The sequence below is a fragment of the Diuraphis noxia genome, unplaced genomic scaffold (assembly GCF_037042655.1).
Source record: "Diuraphis noxia isolate RWA-SAM2 unplaced genomic scaffold, SU_Dnox_SAM2 contig0001, whole genome shotgun sequence".
Lineage (NCBI taxonomy): Eukaryota > Metazoa > Arthropoda > Insecta > Hemiptera > Aphididae > Diuraphis > Diuraphis noxia.
The window spans coordinates 91,931,003-91,956,098 of record NW_028301711.1 but is presented as its reverse complement, the minus strand read 5'-3'; the positions used below and the strand labels follow the sequence as shown (position 1 = coordinate 91,956,098).

The 25,096-nt window shown below is 26.8% G+C and overlaps 3 protein-coding genes and 1 pseudogene across 4 annotated transcripts; 3 read left to right on the top strand and 1 right to left on the bottom strand.

Annotated features, from left to right (window-relative positions):
• Positions 1-1,018: 1,018 nt before the first annotated feature.
• Positions 1,019-8,160, bottom strand: LOC107167886 (protein Mdm4-like). The gene is made up of 6 exons (XM_089224569.1): positions 7,350-8,160; positions 6,580-6,630; positions 6,366-6,512; positions 5,010-5,176; positions 4,533-4,727; positions 1,019-2,611 (listed from the first exon to the last, which is right to left on the bottom strand). Exons 2-6 carry the CDS (start codon positions 6,626-6,628, stop codon positions 2,243-2,245), a joined length of 927 nt encoding a protein of 308 aa, XP_089080695.1. The 5' UTR covers positions 6,629-6,630; positions 7,350-8,160; the 3' UTR covers positions 1,019-2,242.
• A 4,914-nt stretch (positions 8,161-13,074) lies between these two features.
• On the top strand, positions 13,075-17,468 carry LOC107167890 (uncharacterized; annotated as a pseudogene). Its single transcript, XR_016191152.1, has 2 exons — positions 13,075-17,017; positions 17,129-17,468. The product of XR_016191152.1 is annotated as an uncharacterized LOC107167890 (transcript).
• Positions 17,469-17,709: 241 nt separating this feature from the next.
• Positions 17,710-18,772, top strand: LOC149062464 (uncharacterized). The gene is made up of 4 exons (XM_089224638.1): positions 17,710-17,790; positions 17,866-17,957; positions 18,512-18,606; positions 18,669-18,772. The coding sequence occupies exons 1-4, from the start codon at positions 17,732-17,734 to the stop codon at positions 18,744-18,746; spliced, it is 324 nt and encodes a 107-aa protein (XP_089080764.1). The 5' UTR covers positions 17,710-17,731; the 3' UTR covers positions 18,747-18,772.
• An 898-nt stretch (positions 18,773-19,670) lies between these two features.
• Positions 19,671-25,076, top strand: LOC107167887 (uncharacterized). Its single transcript, XM_089224584.1, has 5 exons — positions 19,671-19,811; positions 19,894-20,087; positions 22,604-22,654; positions 22,753-22,931; positions 24,091-25,076. The coding sequence occupies exons 2-5, from the start codon at positions 19,922-19,924 to the stop codon at positions 24,289-24,291; spliced, it is 597 nt and encodes a 198-aa protein (XP_089080710.1). The 5' UTR covers positions 19,671-19,811; positions 19,894-19,921; the 3' UTR covers positions 24,292-25,076.
• Positions 25,077-25,096: the final 20 nt, after the last annotated feature.

Genomic DNA, 25,096 nt, shown 5'->3' with positions numbered 1-25,096 from the left:
ACGCGCGTGTTTAAAGATAATATCGTCGAGAATTAATAATTATACAGTTGCAGTCAATATCAATAGTTGATACAACATAATATTATTATGTTATGTTTTATTAATATAACGCCAACTATTTTCTTATCTTCTTATTTGCGTAAAATACATACGAATTGATATGCCACTCATTTCTTTGTATTTAATAATAATTCGGGTTTTGGGTTAACCCAAATATTAATTCTGGTTTCTGGTTAATTCAGGTGTTAATTTTTTCATTCAGGTGTTGTATTATACGGGTTTGGTTTTGCAAATTTATTCGGGTTAATTGGGGTTTCGGGTTTTGGGTTTCGTTCAGGTGCAAAGCCCTGATATTTTATTTAATTTGTTATTATTTGTCGTAGCGGAAATCTAATATGTTTTGATATGCCACATGATTTAAATGTTACATCAGTTTGTATATCGGGTATCGGTTTTTGAAAAATATATCGGGTTTTTAAGAATTTTTACATCGGTTCATGGAAATAAAATATCGGACCGGCTATCGGTTTTATATCGGCAAAATACATCGGTATATCGGATATCGGAAAAAAGTGCTCTAATATTTTATTATTCCACCTTACCTCAAAGTAAATGATTACAAAATAATTTTTCTTTCTTATTATAAAATGCACCGCTCTACATGGAGCTTTACAATATCGGAGCTTTATACCAGTGTTAGTTTATCCCTGATATTTCAAACTACAGTTTATAATAGATATCAAGATGATACCAAACAACTTACTTTTCAGTACATAACTAAAAACAATATTGACACTATAAACTAAATAAAATTAAAACAAAAACCCCTTATTAACAATAAAACACAACAAAGTAAAAAAAAATTATTGTGACAAGATACATCAACTAAAAAAATATTAACCACAAGACCAAAAATATTAATAAAAATTCCCTTTATAAAATAATATTAATCACTAAAGTTAGCACCTAAATACAGAGAATTTTGTTACAATGAATCATAAAAAAAATTACGAGTAAATTAAAATTTTAATTATTAAATTGAATCTATATTATAATATAATTATAAATAAATTGAAGAAAACATTCATGCTATATTTTTAATCTTAGAACTTCTATCATTTAAGGATTGATAAACCAAAACATGCCACAATACAATCATTTTTATAATCTAATATATTCTATGTTATACCAATAACGCATGGTATTGTACATTATATTAATAAACAATGTATATATTTTTTTTATATATATATAAATAATGATATAACATAAAAAAAGAACTTTATTATGAAACAAATTATATCAAAACTCAAATGTTTAAAAAGTACCAAACTTCAGGACTACACTAAAGAGTGAAATCCAACAGTGTAATTGGCTGTAGCCTGTAAGCGAATGAACATAAAAGATATGATATGATTTACAGAGTAATTAAATGTAATAAAGTACATTTTGTGTGTTCAGTTATTTTTTATTATTAAAATATAAACAAAAACTACAATGCTACAAAGTTATAATGGAGCTTGGATAAGTATAAAACTACTTTTATTAAATATAACAGTATGGTATTTAAATTTAAACACCTTACTGTTTCTTAGTTGACAGCTTTTGGTATCATGAAAATGTTCTATAGTTACTTTCTGGACTAACCAATATATACAGTTTAAGAACAAACTCTCGTTTTAAATGGGTTTCAGTGTATTTAATATTGATTATTATGAATATTATAATAGTTACATAAATTGTTAATTTACTAAGTTTAATGAGAAAATAAATTAATATATCAAATACAATTAATGTGAAAATCTAAAAAACCAGTTTAAAAATGACCACAGCTATAAAAATTAAATATTTTGTTACAATTATTACCACAATTCTTTACATAAAAAACTAAAGAAAAAACTAGCTTGCTATACTATTTCTCGAATAAGAGTAACCTCAGAAGCTGTAAATTTAAAGTAAGAAAAAGTAAGACTATACCCCTTGATAAATCAGTTTAAATTAGGGTAACCAATTAAACCTAAGATTACTCTTATATCATGAAATGAGTATAGAATACTATATAATACGATAATAAAATATAAAAGTAATTATATGTAAAAAATAGAAAACAATAATTAATAAACTATAAATATGTACGATGATAATAAACAACAATAAATAAATTACGATATACAATAATAATATAATGCTAAAAAAGCTAAAAATGTACTAAAAAAATTGAAATAAAATACAATTATAATTACTAGACAACAATCATTTTTGTCACAAATTTAATTTTAACATTGCATAAGGGACATGTATTAGATTTTCTCCATAATTTTTTAGCACACGAGTAGCAACAATAAATATGGCCAATTTTGCCATGATTAAATACACCATTTTTAGGCATTAAGTAACATATGTTACATATGTTATTAGTATTTTCATTCATTAAAGTGGCACTATTTTCAATATTTTTTGTCAGACATGAAACACCCTGTTGAGAATTTGATTGACTGGATTTCTGAAAAACTTCAAGTAAGTTGCTTTCTTTTTTTGGCTTGGACACATTTAAACGTTTAACGTTTTTTTTCTTGGACCGAGGTTTACTCCCAAAAAATTCCATTCTATACTAATAAAATAAGAAAATACAAAGAATTATATAAATAATAAAATAATAACATATTCTTATCATCAGTGTTATATATAATTATAAATATATTAATTAATTAAGATCCCAAAAATATAATGTATCGTGATGTTCAAAGATTGTCAATACAAAATATTGACAGTCAATATCACAGTGATATTGTGGTATCTATTTATCAAACCAATCTGAATATATTGTTATCAAACTTATTACAAGGCCGAATAGGTCAGTTAAGCATTCATGAAAACTTTGAAGAGCCACTAATATGTTTGACTGGTAGAAGAAATTAGCAGCTGTGCATGTAACAATTTTAATGGCAGCTTTATAATGATATACAGTCAAAAAATGTGATAAGTTCATTATCATTTATTAATATTAAAATTTTGGCAATATGGCTTACTGAAACAAATCTTGGGTGGGTAAAAAAATATTTTTCGAAGAGCCGAGACCATCTATTCGACCTTGTACCTTTTCTTATATTATAAACTGAGTAACATAATATAATATAAAAATTATGAAGAGCAAAAAGCCAAAAAGGCATAAAGTCAACTATTTTAATATGTATATTATTTTCATTACATCCTTTAATACAAGATATATATTGAATTACATATTTTTTCATAAAAATTTGTTTAAAAGAAAATCTTAAAAATATCTGTGCTTGCCTATATTCTATATAAAAATGTGTAGACAAATATTATGCTACTCTAATATTATTTTAATAACTCAGGCGTATAAAAAACACTAAAATTCATCTTACTAATGTATTAATGAAATTAAATTATAAGAGTAATAGTTACAAATAATAAGTAACTATTAGAATTATATTTGTTAAAAAAGATTACAGTAAAATGATGAAATTCGTTTTTAATATGCATTTCCTGTAAAGTATGGTTTACATGATTTTGTTATATATTGAACGAGTGGCAGCTCGTGTGTATGTGCACAAGTGCACGTGCACTACCTACCCAAACTCAAGAAAAATTGAAAAGATACATCATAATAACACAACTATATAAGTACCTGTAATGTAACAAGGATTATTTTCAAAATATAAAAATATAAATTCAGAATATTATGAAAATAATAATATTATAATATTATATTTAATATTTGGATCGGGTTAATTTGACTGCTAAACAGCTGTCCGGGACGGAACGGTATCGGGGTGTATTATTATAGTAGTGTAGTTGTGCACATTTGTACAATGTAAAAATTAAAGCAAGTCGATACACACAGCCCGCGTTGTAACGTAATTGGTGTGCAGTTAACTTGTTATCAGAGAATTATTTTCGACATCGGCATCGGCATTATCATAGTTTATTTTTACTCCCATTAATTTATTATATTCTGAAATATAGTAATTTGTATCTACTTTGTCATAGTATTTTTACTTGAAAATGTATTATTATTATGTATTTAATTATACTTGTAAAAATAGGTATAAGCAAAAGAAAAAGTAATTGGTAAATAACTAAAATTTGAAAACAATTATTTAATACAATTTATAATATATATATATATTTTTTTTTGACGTACACTACTTCATTAAAAGCCCACGAGCCGCTACTGTGTTGAACTATTATTATTACATACAGTTGCTAGTGATACTAAATTAATTATTTTTATTTGACTCAATTGTAGCCAATTATAAACACTTTTGATGTTTGTTATTATCTCCCATAATTACAACATAAATTAACCAACATTATTATGATCATAGTTATCTTTCTAAATAATTTTTTTTTTTTATATTAATAAATTTGTTGCAGTTATGAAAGTGAATAAAAGTATATATTTATTAATAATTTATAATTATTAGTACAACTAATAAATCAAAAAACCACACACATATAGTAAATTTAAATTCATGACAAAATTATATGAATTTGCAAATACTTACTCTGAAACAAACAAAACAGTATTGAAAATAGGGATTGGGGTTTATTTTTCTGCACTGTAGACATGTCTTGAAACATGCTGGAGGAGGCAAATTTGTCTTTTGATTACTTACCTGATATACATCAGTATCATCAGGTAAGTATCCGTCTTCTGAACCAAGTACAGATTTATCACAATTTATAATATTATTGGTAACCTAAAAAAAAAAAATATTTGAATATCTGGTGTACTAAAGAAAAAACAACACACGCGTGTGTTGTCCACCTTAAAGTTTACAACATATCTAATTTGTGTTCATTAGTTCATTAGATAAATTTAAAATAATTATTGAATTTGGCAATAGCACAACTCGATCTCACTCTATTACTAACGCTTACTAAAAAAATTGGAACTACCAAACACAACATTTTTGTTATTTATTAGTTATAAAGTTATTGAATTATTACAAAGATTGTGAATAAAATCAATTTGATTTTACCTGAAAATCTATTAATGTTGAGGAATCTGAAGAATTTGATTCTATTTTGTGGCAAGAAGATGATGTACTGACAACATCAAATTCTGTGTTATTGGTTCGACCATTGCAATCACAATCGCTATCACAACTCTTATCCGAGGAAAGATCGGCTTCGCTTATTGCTTCCACTAGGAAATAAATAATATTAAATATCCACAAAAAAAAGTATAGTTGTTATTTTAAATTGTAAAATTTAAATAAAATTAGATTCAGTTTTTTAATATTAACATATAATTGATGCTAAATTATTTACAGTATGTATTTATCCTTTAAGAGCACTCAAAATGTTGCACAGATGTTAAAATTAGAACTGAAATAGAGGTTAAACGATACTCACAAAAATTAATATAATAAATAATAAAAATATAATTTATAAATAATAATACAGTGGAACCTGGTTGACTCAAATAAGTTGGGGGTAAAAAAAATTTAAGTTCTCAAAAATTTGACTTACGGAAGTTCACACATATCATGTATCGTAAGGCAGGGGCAAAGGTATTCCTTCGAGTTATCGAAAATCCAACTTATAGAGGTTCAAGTTATCAAAGTTTCACTGTATATATTAATATTTACTTATTTGAGATGATACATTTTCGATTTAAAAAAAAAAACTAATGATTTAAATTAATAAAAATTTACTACTCTTTGATTTTTGTGAAGTTTAAAAAGTAATTCATTTAATTACACCACTACAATTACTACAAATGCTTTAGTAGTTAGGTAACCGCATACTACTCCACCACACTTATCTAAGTTTTAAATACTTAAAACTCATAAACTACTAGTTTTAAATTCGAATTTTGTGTATGGAAATACTTAGAATTATATTCTGCTTTGAAATATGAAATTAATATTAAATATAATAATATAAAAGAGTAAAAACTTTATAAAATATTAAAAAATGTTATTTGGGCCATGTAGACTTTATTTTTCAAAACCATTTATTCTTTTTTAATACCTGATAGCGAGTATAATTAATTTTTAATGATAACAATTAATTTTATAAAATTGATCGTAAAATTACATCGATAATTTTGTGAATTAAAATAATGAATAACAGTAACTTTTTGCACTTGTAAAAAAAAGTTATCCATTTTGTGGAATTAACTATTTTGAACAATATTTTATAAACATATTTGTGTAAATAAACATTAATTTAAATATTGATTTTATATTTTACTCTTTCATATTTTCAATGTTAGTTTAATGGATGGAACCTGGAGGTCTAAGTGTCTATGAATCATTTACAAATAAACCAAATAATAAAAATAAAAATGACAAAATAATTAATCAATAAATTTTGTTTAAAATAATTACTTGTAGTTTTTGATTGAACGCTATACACACTTTCTGTGACATCTGAATCATCTGTGTTTGAAATTATATCAGAACATTGCAAAGCATAATTGTATATGTATCGGGTCCTTTTGCCTCCCCATGTGGCATCTTGGTCATCATTTAAATCTATCATCAGAATCATAAAACAAGTTTAGATTATACAACTTAATAACTAAAAACAATATTTACATACCATTAATAGTATTCATATCGTCCACTTGTCTTTTTAGAGTGTTTACCATATCTGAAAATTAATTAATTATAAAAACCTTTCAATTTCATTCACATTCCAGAAATAATTTCTATATATTACATCTAACATATCCGTTATTATTTAAATGTTTCATTACAAGTACGCTCAACTCTCTATGTAAACAATAGAAAAATATAGGAATGGGCAAAAGGTATACAAGAAGATCAAGTTTTATTAATTAAGTTCTAGAGAATTATAATACCTATTCTAAATGAAATAAAAAAAAAATATGACAAATAAGAAAAACTGAGGTTTAATTTTGTAGTCTGTATATTATCATTATTTTATGAAAAAAATTTTTTTTTGCTTATTATTAGTAGAATAAATTTATTGCCAAATTGCATGAAAAATTAATTAATTTAATATTTCAATAAAACTAAATAAATCAATCATGGGCCACCAGATTATGAATAATTCACCATTCAAAACAAAATGTAAGAACTTCATTATATTAATCTACAATTAATAAATTAGTAAAATATATAAGTTGTAAGTATAAATAATTGATATGCAATAACTCATAAACCTTCATGACCAAAATTGTTTATTATCTGCTGTAGTGGATATGAGTTGTAAATATATATGAGGACATGAGGTAGGTATGTGACTCAAAAAATTTTCAAAACAAATTAATTTTTATTCCACTAGTGATTCAAGTAACCAAGACTCGAGTGCATTATAATTAACGATAATTTATAATAAAGACTTACCGTGAAAAAACCGCCAACAAAAACCGTTGTAAAAACTGTGTATAATGAATACAGTTACACTGGACGCCAAAACAGTAAAACACAGTCCAAATTAGTGACGTAGTACCACAAAACACGGTGGCTAGTCACTACTGGTAACTGGACACTAGCAAACGACCATTGACCGTTCAAACACAACGAGCCTGACATAACATGAAGAAACATGCAAACACAAGACGGCTTGTCGGAAACTATTCACAAATGCCATAAGCACAATCGACCTGATATGTCGACTATCGAAATTCTCGATAGTACTCAGCGTCTCAGCGTCAATATTATTCGAGGAGACGTTCGTTCAGGATCATTGGCGTTCTTACGACGGAATCCAAAAGCACGACAATTTGGAATCCTAATCTTTTAAAACTAGAGCAACATTGTTGAAACACATTAACTGTTTCTTATACTGAGCAAAATTTCGAGAACACAACATAATTTCATTATTAAAGATATAGAACCAATGTTATTGTTATAGTGTTTATCACTGATAATAATTGATAACGTTAATTTTGATTATACTTCCATCCTTGACAATTTTATTATTAATTTGTTATTAATTATATTTTATCATCATGTCTTTCACGTTTAGTTTTATTAGTTAAAATATTACTATACATTACTATATTAGTGTGAATATTGACCTATTATAAGACTTAAAAGGATGTCAGCGCTATATTTGTAACTCACATGCGCGACATAAAAAATATGTTTGTCAACAAAATCAATTATGACAATTTTTGGTTTTTAGCTTTAATTGTGAAATGAATTGACTTACAACAATTAAATTTAAATTTAAATCATGGTATATCAAAGTATGTACAATACTACAATGTATTAAATATTAAAAATAATCATATTACATCGCAAAACAACCAAAATATTATGAAAAAGACAACTTAAAAAATACAAACCCATTTCTTAACTCTAAGTCTGATAAAAGATAAATACAAAATTTAATTTAATATTTAACCCAAAAATGTATATGATTGGTTCTATTGAACGCTAATTTGTTTCACTCGGGTCAATGAGAGAAACAAATAGAGTATTGATATTGTCTTATCTCTGAACCACTATAGGTTCGTTGGAACATGCTTTTACGGTTTATTATATTAAATTATTAACATCAAACATTATAAACACTTAACAATTGTCATAATCGGAAAAAATTACTGCATCAGAATTGCTTGCCAAAAATTCCAAATTGTATGACGTGTATCCACAAGTTTTTTTATCAAGCACTTATTATGTGCACAACTTTTTTTTAACTTTTCTAATTTTTTTTTAAAAAACACATGAATAAAAACTCTTAATGAATTGTTACAACTAATTAGTTTCTAGATTGAAATAGTTTTGTATCTAAGTAACCATTTTATCAAACTATAATTATTGTGTGTATTGGGGTCTGTTTTACAGTTTGAAATGCCATGTAAAACTATAAAATATTTTCACTTGATTACCCTAAACTTCAATTTTTTATTAATACTTAATATAACCACAGTATCGCCTTCTCCAATTTGAGAAAATGTTTACATAAATATATAAAATATTTCAAAAATAATTCAAACAAACTCCTCTAAGAGATGACATGGCATTTAGACATTCCAATTTATGTTTATTTTTTGGCATGCAATTAGGATACATAAAAAAAATGTATGTAGACAATATTGTTATTATAAACTATATATATATATATATATATTATACATTATGTGTTTATGCATTTTAATCTTTAATAATATTTTAATTTATGAGTAATTAATTTAAAATATTTTGTAGAAATAGTAGCTTATTTAAATTGTATAAATACTTGAGAGCCAAAACATTAATTTTGTAAAAACAAAAGAATAATTTTATAATTCGAAATTTCATGAATAAATTTAATCCATTACATTATTACAGGAAGCTTTATAATACAAATTGTTTAAAAAAAACCTATTCAATAGTTCCAATTATTTTTTTTTTATTGACTTAATTTAAGAGTGAAATATGAAACTTAAAGGTAATAACTTTCATGTGTTCTGTTATTAATTTTTCAAAATATTTTAATTTGATAATTGGTTAATTCACTACACAATATTGTATAACACCATGATTTACTATAATATTAAATAGGTATCACACATTTTCCGTATTGTTCATAATATGCAAGGTTGAGAGAAGACAAAATATATGAAAATGGTAAATGTAAAATTGCATATTAGAACAAAAATTATTGAAATAATACTGAATTATTTTTATTGTCTGTGCATGAATTAAATTATAATTTATATTTTTCAGATCACCATGTTATCATAAAATAAATATCGTTTTCAGAATCTAATCTGCTTACTTATAAGGATACCTAAACCTATTACTATAAATACATTACCAGACTGAAAATATTTTACTGAAATTGTAAGCATTTTCTATAATAAATAAATTCTTATAACTATTAACAAGTTGTTATAACTATGATCAACCGTAGCTGTTTTAGATAATATCTACAAATGACACATTTAAGATTCTTGAACAATGCAGTTGGCCAATTTTTCATGCCAGTTACGGTCAATTTATTTCTATCTACACCCGAGTATCATATTTACAGCACTATATAACATATTATATTATATGCTATCATAATATATAATAAGATACATTTTAATTTCTTTTCATTATTTTAAATGGTTTTTATTGTAATAATATATTTGTCAATCAATTCAGATAATTGAATACTTGATAAAACGTAACAATTTTTGTTATGGATAATGTATTCTAGTTTTTGAAAATTAATTATGATAATTCATTTTGTCTAATTCATAAGCTCAATACTAATTTTTCTTTTTTTTTTTTTGCGTTCCATATTAAATACTGGCAAAAAAATTTTTAAATATATATTATAAACTAAATAGTGTCTATTAAGTATTTTAGTATATAATATAATATATACGTATACAATGTGTCTCACGAAGATCTGTCATATGGAATAACTTTTTTTGTAGTTAATATTTTAAAATTTTTTTGTCTATATAATTTTTAGACACTTGCGCTACATTTATCAATACTGAAAATTAAAAACTTAAAAATTGATGAAAAAAAAATGTTATTTAAAAAATTAAATTCAGAATAGGCTATTTGTTAATCTGATTTTAAGAACAATTTTGATTGTAAAAATATATATCTAATTTAAGTAATTTTTTTTTGAAATTCAATATTTTTTTTTGTTAAATTAATTTGGAACATAACAACTTTTTTTAAATATAATTTTTGAGAATTATATTTCTTAAATTATATACTTATCATTTTAATATTAACAATTTTTTCATATGTTTAATTAGCATATTAATTTTTTTTTTTTTGTCAGATCTTTCTGTTACATTCTGTACATAGCAACTTAAATTCGATACACGGGTAGATAGAAATAAAATGATTGCAAATTTCTCAAAAAGATGCTGACCACATTGGAGACTTGGGGCTGATACCACATACAAATAATAATACTTGGATCATTTTTAAAAGTGATAACTATTAAAAGGCATGCATATTAAAATATTGACAAGATTCTGAGATACAAATTTATTTTTAAACTAAGGTACCATAACCTTAACTAATTATAACGATCTGTTGATCCTCAATTAAAAAAAAACTTTTTTGTTGCTTATTTTGAAAATAATGCATATTATAGGTTTTTGAGAATTTTGTTAATTTTTATACTTCAATTTTTTTTAAAAAAAAGTACTCTATCTCTTGATGAAGGCTTAAAAATTATTTTTAATGTGATATGTGAAAGATAAACTGAATAAATGTAACAAGAGAGTAGTAGAATTGGTAAAAACTATTATGGGTTTGGTACTAAAGAAGAATTAAGGATTTAAAACAATCAAAATACTTCTAAAAATGTGTTGCATAATAAACTGTGAATGTGAAACAAAAAGAGAATATTTAATATTACTTGAACTCAGAGACAGTTCACATCATTTAAATATGCTTCAATAAGGTTGAGTGACATGGAAAGGATTTTTAGTCGTTAAAATTCTATTTTCTAAGTTCAAAATGCCGATCATTTGTATTTGAAAATTTAAAACAATATATTATAACAGCATTTAAGAATATTAACTATAATTTAATGTAATAATAGCTCTAGAAATAATAAATGTTCATTTTTGCATATTTTACAATTTTTTAATGCATATAATTCCTAGCATTAGTTATACACACTACACCACCAGACAGGCTGTAGACATAATATGTTGCATTCAATGGAACACATATTATTCTAATTTTCTTAAATAACAAAACGTTTGACAAATATTATACAAATAATTAAATTTTCAAAATATTTAGATTAGTTTTAACTTTTAAGCTATTAGTCTATTACCTATCTGTCCTATTTATAGTATTTTATACCATAAATCTATGACACTGAAGTTTATATATCTGACAAAATTTCTAGTATTGGCAGTATTTAAAGATTTCACTGTATATTTATATCATTGAAATCTATCGCTTGTGGATGCATCGAAACAGTGCCAAAAGTTTGACACAGCATAAGTTTGTCTAAATTATTGTGAATTGTGAAAAAGTTCATCCAGGTCACCTAGGTTGTTGTATTGGCGTGTAGGTTGAATTGCGTACCCAAGAAATGATTCGCCATTGGCTTTTTTTTTGGATTATTATCACAAAATGTCTCTTCTAGTATTAATTTATTATTGAGGTACATACAAGCAATTAGCAATTTGAGTAGATAATTGTCATTTAATAGTGTATTTTATTATTATGTAATATTCACCAGTGAAACAAATAACAGTGAAGCATCTCTTCGCGTTCATGCGGTTTATTAAAACAAAATGCTTACCTATAATATAAAATTGTGTTATCATTTACAAGTTAACTTACATACTTATACACTTATATATTTACATACTTTTAATAATTAATAGGATCTTTTTCCAAACTCTATTGTACAATATGCCATTTAGATCTAATATATAAGCTGTATAATATTGTCTTAATAATATTACCCAAGTATATAAAATTTAATAGATATTTTTTTTTAAACTAAGTCATCAAAAAAATCTAATGTCTACATTATAAATATTGTCATATAAACTGTCTTTAAAAAATCATATATTATGTAGGATGATTTTGGAAATTACGATTTTTTAACATTTATAGAAACCCTGGTGTTTTTGTCATTGACTCAATAAATGTCTTTTTAGTTAAACAATAGCCGTACTATGGAGATTGAAAAATTCTTATTTTGTTAAAAGAAAAAATGTAAGACTCCTCAAATGTATTATCATACAAAATAAAGTTGATAGGTACGTCTGAAAAAAAAATTTCTGGAATGCTATGATTTTGTTTTAAATTATTAGATCAAACACATGTGGGATGTTAAAATTAACTTGCATAATAAACAAATAATATATTACATTTAAAAAATATTGTATAATAATTATTAAGGGAATACAAAACAATTAGTGACCATAAATTATAATAGTATAAACCTGCTTATGAAATATGAATATTACAATACGAGTAATTGACTAATATATAATATAAATTATCATTATTTATAGTTATCATAAAAATACATTTTATTTATAATATTAGAAATCTACATAAGCATTTTTCTTTTAATGGAGTGTTTCATAGTTTTACTAATGTAATATACTGAAAAACCTAGTATTTTGATATCACGATTATGGAACAAATTTAAGAGAACTTTTACTTTTACCCATAAAACTTTCTATTTGAAAAAATAATACGTTTAATTTAAGTTTATACAAATTTTTGCTGCCATAATTTATAAATAATTTTCACATTTTTTAATGTTATAAAAATGAAAATAAAACAAAATAATTTTCAAGGATATTGAAAAATGGTTTATTGCTCCTTAAGATGTCTTCTAGATCAAACTTATCATAAAGTTATTACTTATTAGATATGCAAAGATCAATTTCTTTTATTTGAGTTGAGTTACATAGTTTCAAAGAAATCAAGGTCGTGTTTAAAATGGATCTTTTGAACATTTTTTTTTTTGTAAGTTCAAACTTATAATCACCCATTGGCCGTTTGATCGATATAGTTAGTGTACCTAGAACGAGAAGCAGAACCACAACTAAAATACTGTGGGTCAGACCATTTCAAGAAGCCACTTATTATAGGTTGAAAAATGAAATATTTCCAACCTGTTTTCAGCCCCTTAAAATTAGTTAAGATGGACCAATATGGGTTTCTTTTGATGAGTCAACAATGAACAAATGCAAAGGGCAGGTAGGTATATCAGTAAAGTCATCATCAATAAATCGTAAATATCAAATTATGTTCTGTGCCATCTAAATCATTTCTTTTGAATTGTATGCTGTTAGAAAAATGCAATAATAAAACCTTACTAAATTATTTAATGATTCTATGAACTTATTATGACCAAATGCTCAAATGTTATAAAATGTGAAAAATGTATTTTAATTTTAACCTATGCTGCTTTATATGGTCAAATCCTGAAGTATTTTGATAGCATATTTTCCCAAACTAGTTCATTTTACACGTTTAACGCATGTCTTTCATTGTATTTCAGAAACAAAAAGTTGTTATTATTCCAAAGTTGATCAATTAATAGTGATGACCATTAAAAAAAAAAATTTAAAACTCCAAATAGCGTTTCCAAATTTAAATAAATGTATCATAATTACCTCATGAATCTATTATTACATGACGGAGAATGAAACTGTGATCATTTTTACAAAATAAAAATATATTAAATTCCGATTCTGAATCATCCACAGCTATTGAAAAGTCAAATTCACTGATTCAAAATATCAATTTAAAAAATAATTTGACATACATTTCTAAAAATTATTGTTTATGATTTCAACGATTGAACAGTAGAAAACTAAAAATATGTCTTTGATAGAAACTAGAAAGTACCTATTAGCATTGTGTAATAATCTGAAGATAAATTAGAAAAAACTCAAAAGCGATAATAGCACATGCATCATGGGAGAAATGGCCGAAAAAATTTTTTTCATATAATTGAAAAGATCCTAGATTTCAAACTATTATAATTATCTTCAGAAACATATATTAATAGGAAAAAATCAACAAAGATCTATGGACATAGAATTTAATCCTTCTGATATAGGTACCTAGTAAATACAAATTACGCCCATATGGCATCTATTGACATGAAACGGTGTTTTATTTAATACAACTATACAAGAATATTTTCCAATCAAACCGTCGATTTTTTTGATTTTTAAATCTTCAACAATATGTTATTTCCCATTGCTTTGTTTCGAATTAATACTCATATTTGTATATGTCTATATAATTTGTATTATACATAAATTTAATATTTGTATTTTTTTGTAATTTTCAATATTAATAAAAAATTTTGGATATTTACATAGGTATTTTGGATTTTTTTATTATGATTAGGTTATATTATAATATCATAACATCAAAAAATAAATTTTTATATTTTACACCATTTCGCCATAATAAGTTCATTGAATCATTATAAAATAATTTAGCATCGGTTTTAATATTGCATTTTTCTAACAGCATACAATTTAAAATAAATCATTTAGTAAGCTCAGAACATAATTTTACAAATGACTAAACTACCAATATACCTACCCTCTACATCTGTTAACTCGTCGATTTGAACCCAAATATTGATCCATTTTGAATAAACTGTCTAATTGATTTTAATGACCCCTCTCGTAAATTATATTAACATAATCATTTCGGACTTCTGAGATTCTCTAGTTTTTTTTAATTTGAAAATTGGAATATCTGTTCAAATTAACACAATTAACATACAAAATACGACACAAATCATTATTAAAATCTGACTAATTATTGGGATACGTAAATGGCTCTGAATTATAGACGTTTTGTAGAAATTAACTTTTACGATTTCTAAATTGCTGATACTTAGATGTAGAATTGCGGAACAACTGAAAGAAAAATATTGATTTATTGTCATTGATACCTACTTTATTAGCCTTTTCACACTGGCTCTCTTAGCATGGACAGAATAAAAAGTCTCCAACGCTTTAAAATGTCTCGTTAGGAAACTCTTTTAAATATTGATTTGCTTGTGATTTTTATTTCATTATTTTCGGTAGTTTAAAAATTAGAACTGTAAACACTTATTAAAAAAAATTGTGACTTACGATTTTTAATTTTTTTTAGCTACAATAAGAACAACTCATAAGGAACCGTGTATTAAATTTTCAAGTTTTTTTGGTCGTCCAACATTTTTTACCGACACTTAAATAAAAAATTCTTAAAAAAATCCAAAATTTCAGTGGTCTATAAATAACTCAAAAAAATTCGAAAATTTTTGAAAATTAAACTGTATATAGATATCACTAACATTAACATTTGGTGAAAATTTCAAGTATTTACAGTGATTAGTTTTTGAATTACAACCATATAAAAATATCGATTTGGTCGAAAACCGGTTTTGCGTAAAAATTCCCGTTTTTCTATCATTTTATTTTTGTTTTTCTCGATTTTTTGAAAACTGTTGGAAAATGTTTACTTTTGACCTGTATATTGCACCAAGGATCTTCAATTTTACATTGGAAACCACCCCCAAAGTTTGAAATCGAAGCATTATTTCGACTAGTTATGCTGTACACAGACACAAAAAAAAAAACACACATAATTGTAAAATCAATACATTCATCACTTCGTTCAGAATCTTATAGTGAACTAGCACATGATACAATAATAATATATAATAAAACATTCTTTATATATAAAAATTAATGTACATTTTTTGAAGTAATTTTATAACTCAAGATCTACCGAACCGATTTGGATAAAAATATCAGGGAATATTAAGATTGATATGTATAGATGGTTGCTGTGAAGTTTGAAAAGTCGTTTCGCTGTGCGATAAGTGGTTCCGGAGTTATGGCCTCTTAAGTGCACCCCTGGTGACAGGCCAAAATTGACTTTGGAAATGTTTGTTTGCTATGGGTTATTTTATGTTGTTTATTTAGGATAAACTGCCATTATGATTATTCATTTGTTTGTTTGCGAATGAATGGGAGTGAAGAATTTTGATTAAATATATCGTACAGCTAAAATATGTATAAAACATATCATACATTTTTTAAAAATGCCACGCCCAAGCCGACAGAACATAGGCCGACGATCACGTAATTATGTCGCCGTACAGTCTCATAGGAGATCTGAAAGTGAAAAGGCACTATCACAACGAATTGTTGTTCAACAAGTACGAAACGCACGTCGAACTACATCTGCAGGTCCGTCAACAAATCCAGCATCAAGACAAACGTCACGAATTTCGCGTCGTGCACAAGCAATGGAATTTGCTGCATTTCATTACGACAGTGAAATGGATTACAGTGAACATGGTCTTATTAGTGGAATAACGGTGAGATGTCTACATTTTGCTGCAGCCAAATTTCCAGGTGAAACGGCTGGCATGTGTTGTGCTAATGGCAAAGTGAAATTGACAGCATTCGAATGATCCAATGCACTCATTGATTTTTGGAACATCACCAACGTCAAAGCATTTTTTGTCCCACATTCAAGAATATAATACGCCATTTCAAATGACTTTTTTTGGTGCGTCGAAAGTTATAAGAGACAGTTTTATGCCAACGTTCAAGGTAATTATTTCATACGGACTATCTTTCGAAAAATGCAACTTGACCAGCAATTATTTTGATATCTTCACGAATTCTGATCCAACGTCAAATTGTATTTCTCATATGTTACAGATTCAAGGCCAGATTTATCATAGAGCTGGTTCATTATTGCCATTCCCTGACACTGAACCTCAATTTTTGGAAATCTATTTTGTTGGGAATAGCAATGATGAATTGCATCGGCGTTGTGCAATTGCTCCAAGCGCAAGGCGTCAAATTATTTTGGACCTGCAAATTTTTTTCCATCAACACAATGGATTAGTTCAATTGTTCAAAACCGCTCTTGATCTTATGCCATCCGATAATCATAGGATAGTAATAAGAGCCGACAAAACGCCTTTTGGAGAGCATGCAAGACGCTTCAATGCACCAACCATTGATGAAGTGGCCATTGTAATTGTTGGATAGCAGTTTCTATCTCGCGATATTGTGCTACACTGAAGAAATGAGCAATTGCAGCGTGTATTAGATCTTCATTGCAGCTATGATGCATTACAGTATCCATTAGTAGCCATTTAGACGGCTATCATATCAATATACCAATGATAGATCCACGAACCGGTAACATATTTATATGAATTGAAAATGTATTCGTTTTAAAACAATCAGACATTTAAATTTTTTATCATTGTATTTATTACAAGTCGCGAAATACCAGGCAAGACAGTTAGTGCGATGAACTATTACTCATACAGATTCATGGTTCGTCCACAAGAAGACTACTTCATTTTAAGGTGTGGCAAAATATTCCATTAATATGCTGTGGACATGTATGCGAAGATTGAATCAAAACGTCTCAATTACCTTAGATTCACTCAAGCGCAATTGCGATCGGAAGAGTACATACACTTACAAGATGCAATAGTGAATGATGGCGATGTCAGAAAACCTTTTGATTTATGTGAGTACGCACCAGAAGGAAGTAAAACAAAATATTGTGTACCCAATTATTCACTTTTCTAGATAAAACGAATATTTATTCGTACACGGTACACCATGATATACTAAATTGAATATCGTTGTAAAATTATTCCTTAATATATTTTAATCGTTATCTATCTATTTGTATAAAAATGTATTGCTAGCATAATCACAGAAAACGAATTTAACACACAGTTTGAGCTATATAAGTGGAAGGACTTTTAAGGGGCTACGAAGTGCATGGGTTCAGCTAGTTTTCTATATAAGTAAAAGTATAAAAACATAAATGATTAGTATTAATGCTTTTTTTTTATAGGGAAAAAATTCCATGCTGGAAATAGCGGCAAAAAATATTGAAATCAAAATCTTCAATATATTTGGTTGCCAAACCTTCTTTTTTAATATGTTGATATATATTTTGTAAGAAATAAAAAAACAATATTGGTGAAAAATCAATGGAAATACATTGTTTATCGTATTAATAGCTGTTTTTTTTTCGAAGTCTAATTTCTATGATAATATTTTTTTTAATAGGTACATTTATATTATCATGTTCTAAATCAAAATTATTTAATTCAAAAAACATTGTTCAGTGCTCATTTTCTGTTTGCTTGGCCATTAAACTAAAGGTACGCAAATAGTTCCATTTATTTTTTAATATTTCGATGTATCGTGTAAATTTGTTTAAAAGTCCAGGGCAAGATTTAAAAGTTCCATCAGCCAACCAACTACCAAAATTGAGATTTCCCTAAATATCGTAAGTTTTTGACGGTTGGTAAAATAATAATTTTATATTCTACCTACATATTGTGATCGACAGATGAACTAGATGGAGTTATGCCAACATTCTCTAAACAATAAACAAGTAATTCATAGGGTGTGGAAAAATATAATTAATTCTTAAACTAAGAAATTAATATATATATATATATATTTATATAATAATATATCATCGACCATTGGCCGGAATGTTGATATTTATATTAGATATAATATGTGAATAATATTTTTCCGCTGCGCGTCTGTGTTGTTGTGGCCATTGTGTGATGCTGAATGGGATGGAAGCACAGTAGACCATATAATTATAGCATGATAGCTAGATTTTTAATTTATATTTCACGTTAACAATTTTTAAATAAGTTAGTAGAATCAATAAATATTCCTTTCTAAAGAAAATACATGACGGTTTCATGGTTGATCAACAAAAAAATTAAGAAAAAAGACATGGATCCAGTAGCGAAATTATATATATATATATATATATATAAACAATGTGACCACCGCAGAAATTATTTTCTAATATAAGATATAACATGCTGGCAGCCGAATTATAGGGTGAACAATAATTGAGATTTTGGGGAGGAATTAGGACTCTCGCCCATCCTCTCCTAATGATTGCACAACTACGTGAATCGGATCAGTTTAACAATCATCGTAAACCACCACACAGAAACCGGCTTTTAGAAGTTACAGGTGTCACGAACCACAATATTATAGTTTCACCCGACGAAAATTCCGATGGCACCAGTGACGCAGAAAGTAAATGGTGGTGGTTGTGACAGTGGGCGGTGCACTACGACCTTGATCGAATCATTTTGGTATAGACCTATGTGCAACTGAAATTTCTTTAATCGTGATACGTTTATTGTCCAGCAGAGTTGTGCTGACTGAGTATATACAGTGTATATACACATTTTCCTTCAACTGCTACACTGCTGTTGCCACCGCCACTCATATAACACGGTGATACCTATAATACTATACTTAAACGGAGTTCATACGACGCGAAGATAGGTTACCTCTGTTGTCACCTTCATTTATATTCGTAAGTTTGGTGAGTCACAATGTCAATATTATTATTATAGGTACGATAAATATACAAACGAGCCTAATACATTTGTTTTTATCATATTTAGGACCTTATATATTTCAATCATCAACATTATGCATCAGTCGGTTGGTTTGACAATGAGAAAGATGTGCGGTGAGCTTGAGTGCCCTGAGTACCATCTATGCGAGATCCATGATCTCCAGTGCTACCCATGTCATTCGTACTGCAACCAGACATCGCATAACTTCGACCCTAATAGATGCGAGCAACAGTGCCAAGGTACGTTAATATCACCATAAGTGTTTAAAGCTCAGGAATGTGTTAATTTATCTACGTGTTTTTTATGATTTTGAAGTTATAACACCTACATCGGCTACATCACAGTGAATAAATTTCTTTTCCTTAACAATTTTCGAATATGACTGATGCGAATAGGTACAGGCGTTTTAAATAATACATGTGTACACTCTATACACCGTATAAACACTGTAATCTGATAATGCTGTGTATGAATTTTATTATCGGGGCTTATTAATAATTATACCTAGCATATTTAAATAATTTTAGTGCATATAAATCGAGAACTAGAGCAATAATTATTAATTATGCTCTCTACATTTAATTGGATGATATTATGGTATATAATATATAAAATGTTATACCTTATACATAGTCGCGATATAATGTTTTTACTAAATATAATAATTTATACTAAATATTTTTACTAAATATACACAACCGTGTAAGAATGAAGGACGCGCTTGGGAGAACTCCCAACAGTCCCAACTCCCATACTATTTTTTCCTTTTTAGGTACTATTTTTTTTTTACTTGGCAAAAAAACAAAAATTAAAACTCTATTTTCAACAGATACTATGGTTCTACAGATATTAATTTTTCTAATGAATTTACCTTTACTAGTCTAAATTCCCCAGAGTAGGTACTATATAATTATAATATTGCAATAATATAACGTTCATATACCGTTAGAAAAATATAAAGTTTTCATATTTTTACTTAAGCCTTAATCAATAAATCGATCGACATGCATTATTCTGTTCACAAACCGGTTTCAATGGCGCCGTCGCGCCGATCCCTAACTATGTCTACCTACCTGTTTGGTCGACAACATGTTATTATATCGTGGTGGGGTGAGTGGATATATGGGTAATACATTATGTTAACAAAACCCAAAAATATTATATTATGCAGTAGGTATTGCAAAATTTATATAACTATATACTTATTTTATTCTAATATATTTTATGGTGGCAAAGATAAATTTGTTGGTGGTTCTTTGTTAGAGCTTCGTTATTTGTTTCGTACTACCTTTGAATACGATTTGTGGGACAATCTGAAAGGAATTATATTTCTATAGCCAGTATATTTTACCTGCCGATGTATATAGTTGTTAGGTCGATTATATCAGAGGACAAAGAGACGTATGCTTAGATAACGAAAATAAATTACATTCTCGATTTTCAGAAATTACATTAGAATTGTTGTCAAGTTAGTTTTTTAGGTACTCACAGATTTGGGTGGTGAAATTAAAATTATTGATAAATTAGGTACATATTATATAAAAGTATAAAAACTAAAATAATTATTAAATTTAATTCAAATTTAGTATTTTTGCAATTAATTAATGAGAAAATATTAACGTTCAAAGTGATATGTACTGAAAAAATGTAATGTAATAATACTAAGAGGATATCAGCGTAATGTTTGTTTTCTTTCTCTGGTCTTCGCTCTGTATAGACAAAATATATTTACTCAGAATCATTTTTGTTTTTATGTTTTTAAATAATCTAAGAATGAAATTACCAATTACAAAATCGTTATAGAATAATATTTTAGAGGAAATGACGTACCTACCTATTTGTCTAAATATTGTCTGTAAACAGTTTAAACGTTATTTAAATTTACAAAAGTTAATTTTTTATTTTGAAAATTCAATACAAAGTCAAATAATAAGAAAATATAAAACCGATAGGTATGTCTACCCTAAAAATATTATCCTCTATGGTTTTTGTCATTGGTGATTTTAATCTAAGGTTACTCAAAAAGCATAAAATACGATATAAGCTAAAAGGATTTCATCTATGTTGCACATAAATCTGAGAGAAATCGAATATTTCACTAACATCCTCTAAATAATAAACTTGAAACTATTTTTTCAATGTTTTCGGAATTTGTTTTGTGTTATTTCACTATTACTTTTATTCGCTTTTAAATGGTGTACTACGTGTTCAACTATATCTATTGTACACGTCATGAAATATTTTCACTGTGATTCTACGAACTGTTAATGTTCAAGATCGTTTTCTCGATGAATTATAATATATACCTACAACTATTAGAAGGCATGTTATATTAATTCATAATGTACCTATTTCCAAAAACCAAAACATTAAGAGTTTCATAAACTTTTAAAACTAATTACTAAATAACGAATAACAGACGCAATAAACAAAAATACAGAATGTAAACTATTTTAACATTTTGTTTCAATAACACGATTATATCAATTATTACTTTATTAGTGTTTCTATTATTAGACACTGACCGTTAGATTTCATGTACCCGTCAGGTGTCAGGTAATACTAGAATAGACAGGTCATTAAAAAAATCAGGATGGTTTACAACCGCACAAAAAAACGAACAAATTGGATATTTTTTGATACGCAATTGCGTCGCGTTTTAAAGTAAAATGATGCAAATGGGAAAATGTGATTTAATAACTATTTGACCAACGAACACATTAATTTATTGTTATATTTTTTTTTTTATTTACAGATTACATACATGACTTCATTAAGCATTATATCAAAGCTAGTGATATTCAAGGTAAGCGACTACCGAATTTAATAAATCTATACTTATTTAATAGTTAGTTTTGTAGAATTTTCGATACCAAATAAAATTCGTTTTTACGCCACGTTCAGGTTTATTTCAAGAAGAGCTCATGACATTCATGATGGTATCTACTGTATTTGTGATAGCCATTGCACTCGCCTTATTATCTATCCTAGCGGTGCTTATATGGAATCGCAAGAGATTAGTGCGGAAGATTGAGAACGAAGGCAAAAATACAAATTTAAAAAACAAGTTGACTGTTTCAAAGGTAAAAACATAACATACCTCTATCTATATTATATGCTATTTTAGCTTATAAAAATTAAGTTAAAATATAGCTAATCTGTCTCAAATAAGAGTAGATAATTTATACGGTCGTAACATCGTCAACGAGTACTACACTCTCGAGAGTAGGTAGTGTTATTTAATAATTTTTATAAACACCTAGCTTTCATTTTGGTGAAGCAAATTTTAGGGCGCGGTAGATATTGTTAAAAATAAAAGCCGATTAAATCGTGGTATTGTCTGCCCGAACCGAGATTTTCTTCACTGAGAAAAATCGGTCTACGTTCGAAGTCGTTTTTATTCAAGAGTCAAGACAGAGTGTATATTGGTGTACTTATAGTACTTACAGGTACCACAGACTATATAGTCTGTGCCGATACGAATACGAAATAAATATATACCTAGGTATAAGAGACAAGAGTATAAGACTAGAAGTAAGACAAATTCGCAATAAAAATATCTCTGTAGAGTTTATTTCTTTGATAGTACCTATACAATGTTGTGTTTTATCTAGTTAAATAGGTAGCTACAAAAATTTGTATTTTTTATCTTATTTAGATAAATTGGAAATAATGCATTACAGATAATTAATTAAATAACCTAAAAAAAAGTATTCTTGAATAATGTTCATTATTTTATATTTTTTTATATTATTAATTTATTTTTATAGATGATATAATTTATTATGAATCTCACACAGGATTATATATTATTATACACCAATTTTTTTCATTCTTGCATTAGATTCATCAAATGTATAGTTAATGGTTATTTTGAAATGTTTTTAGTATTAATTAAGCTTAATAGGTTTTAAACGCGTATCGGGAGACGGCGTCATATTCACCTAAACTCTTAAACATAATAATTACCTAGCTAATGATACAAAACTAATTTCAGTCTAGCAATAACACCAGCTCGAATAAAAAATATTTCTTGATGATAATATATTGTTAAATATTTGATCGATTCCTTAATCCTTATACTTGTTTACATCCCTAAACTATGTTTAAATATAATATTTCAAATTGTCAAATTTATTTTTTTTAATTTTAAATGCTACATGTTTTGCCTCGATGAATTACATTCCAATATATACATTTAGTTGATTCTAAAGGTCATGTATTTGTTTTATTTTTGTGCAGACCAGGGATAACGCGGTGAGCACGGTGAGCGAGACAATGGACAAGCCGGCGATGATAATGGCCGCGCGAACCAGCCTTACGACCGCCACGTCATCAAACAAGTTACCCTGTGAGGATGTCACACTTGAAACTCAAAATTTAACTGGCTATGACAACCTAGGGATGTGGAATGTGTCTCCCGTGTTCAGTAGCAAACTGTAATTTGCGATTTTATTAATAAATATGTAATTAATATTATAGATAGGTAAGTTACCGCTTACCTACCTATATTAATATTATAAATTATATCGAATTAATAAAAATCATATATCAATATTACTATATCGTACATTATGTAAACTTACATGGCTACATATTTTAAAATTGAGGAATTTATACCGTACATATTATTAGATACATACCTGTTATATTTTTATATTAACAGTACATCGTCATAGGTACTTTCCTCGAATTAAAATTCACTAAATACCCAACAACCAATATAAACAAGTAACAACTATTTTTCTGAAACCCAAATTGTTTTGCCAGATCAGCTGTTGCAAAGTACATTTAATAACACTTGATATCATAATATTAGTAGGTAACAACTTTCATTAATTAATGGTCGTAGAACTGTTGTAGATTTCTTATTTTTTTTAATCCAAAGTTATTTTCTTTATAACAAAAATGAGTTATTATGTTAAATTTTGAGAATTTAAATGGAAATTAATTTTAGTGTACCTAAAGATTTAGATCTAAGCAAAGTTTGGAGTGAAGAATTAGATTTTATATTAAAATCTTAATACAAGATTTGTGAAAATTATTTTAAGCCTCAAGATGTTCAAACTGATTTGCTTAATAATAAAACTAGAGAATACCTAACTCACACCTACTACCTGTAGTTTGTTGTTAATTTTAAAATATGCCATTTTTTGTGATGCGTTTGAAAATAAATATAAATCTGGAGTGGTGAAACCATTGGTTTCATTTTCTGGTAATAAAATGTATGTTGAAGTGTCATTCATAA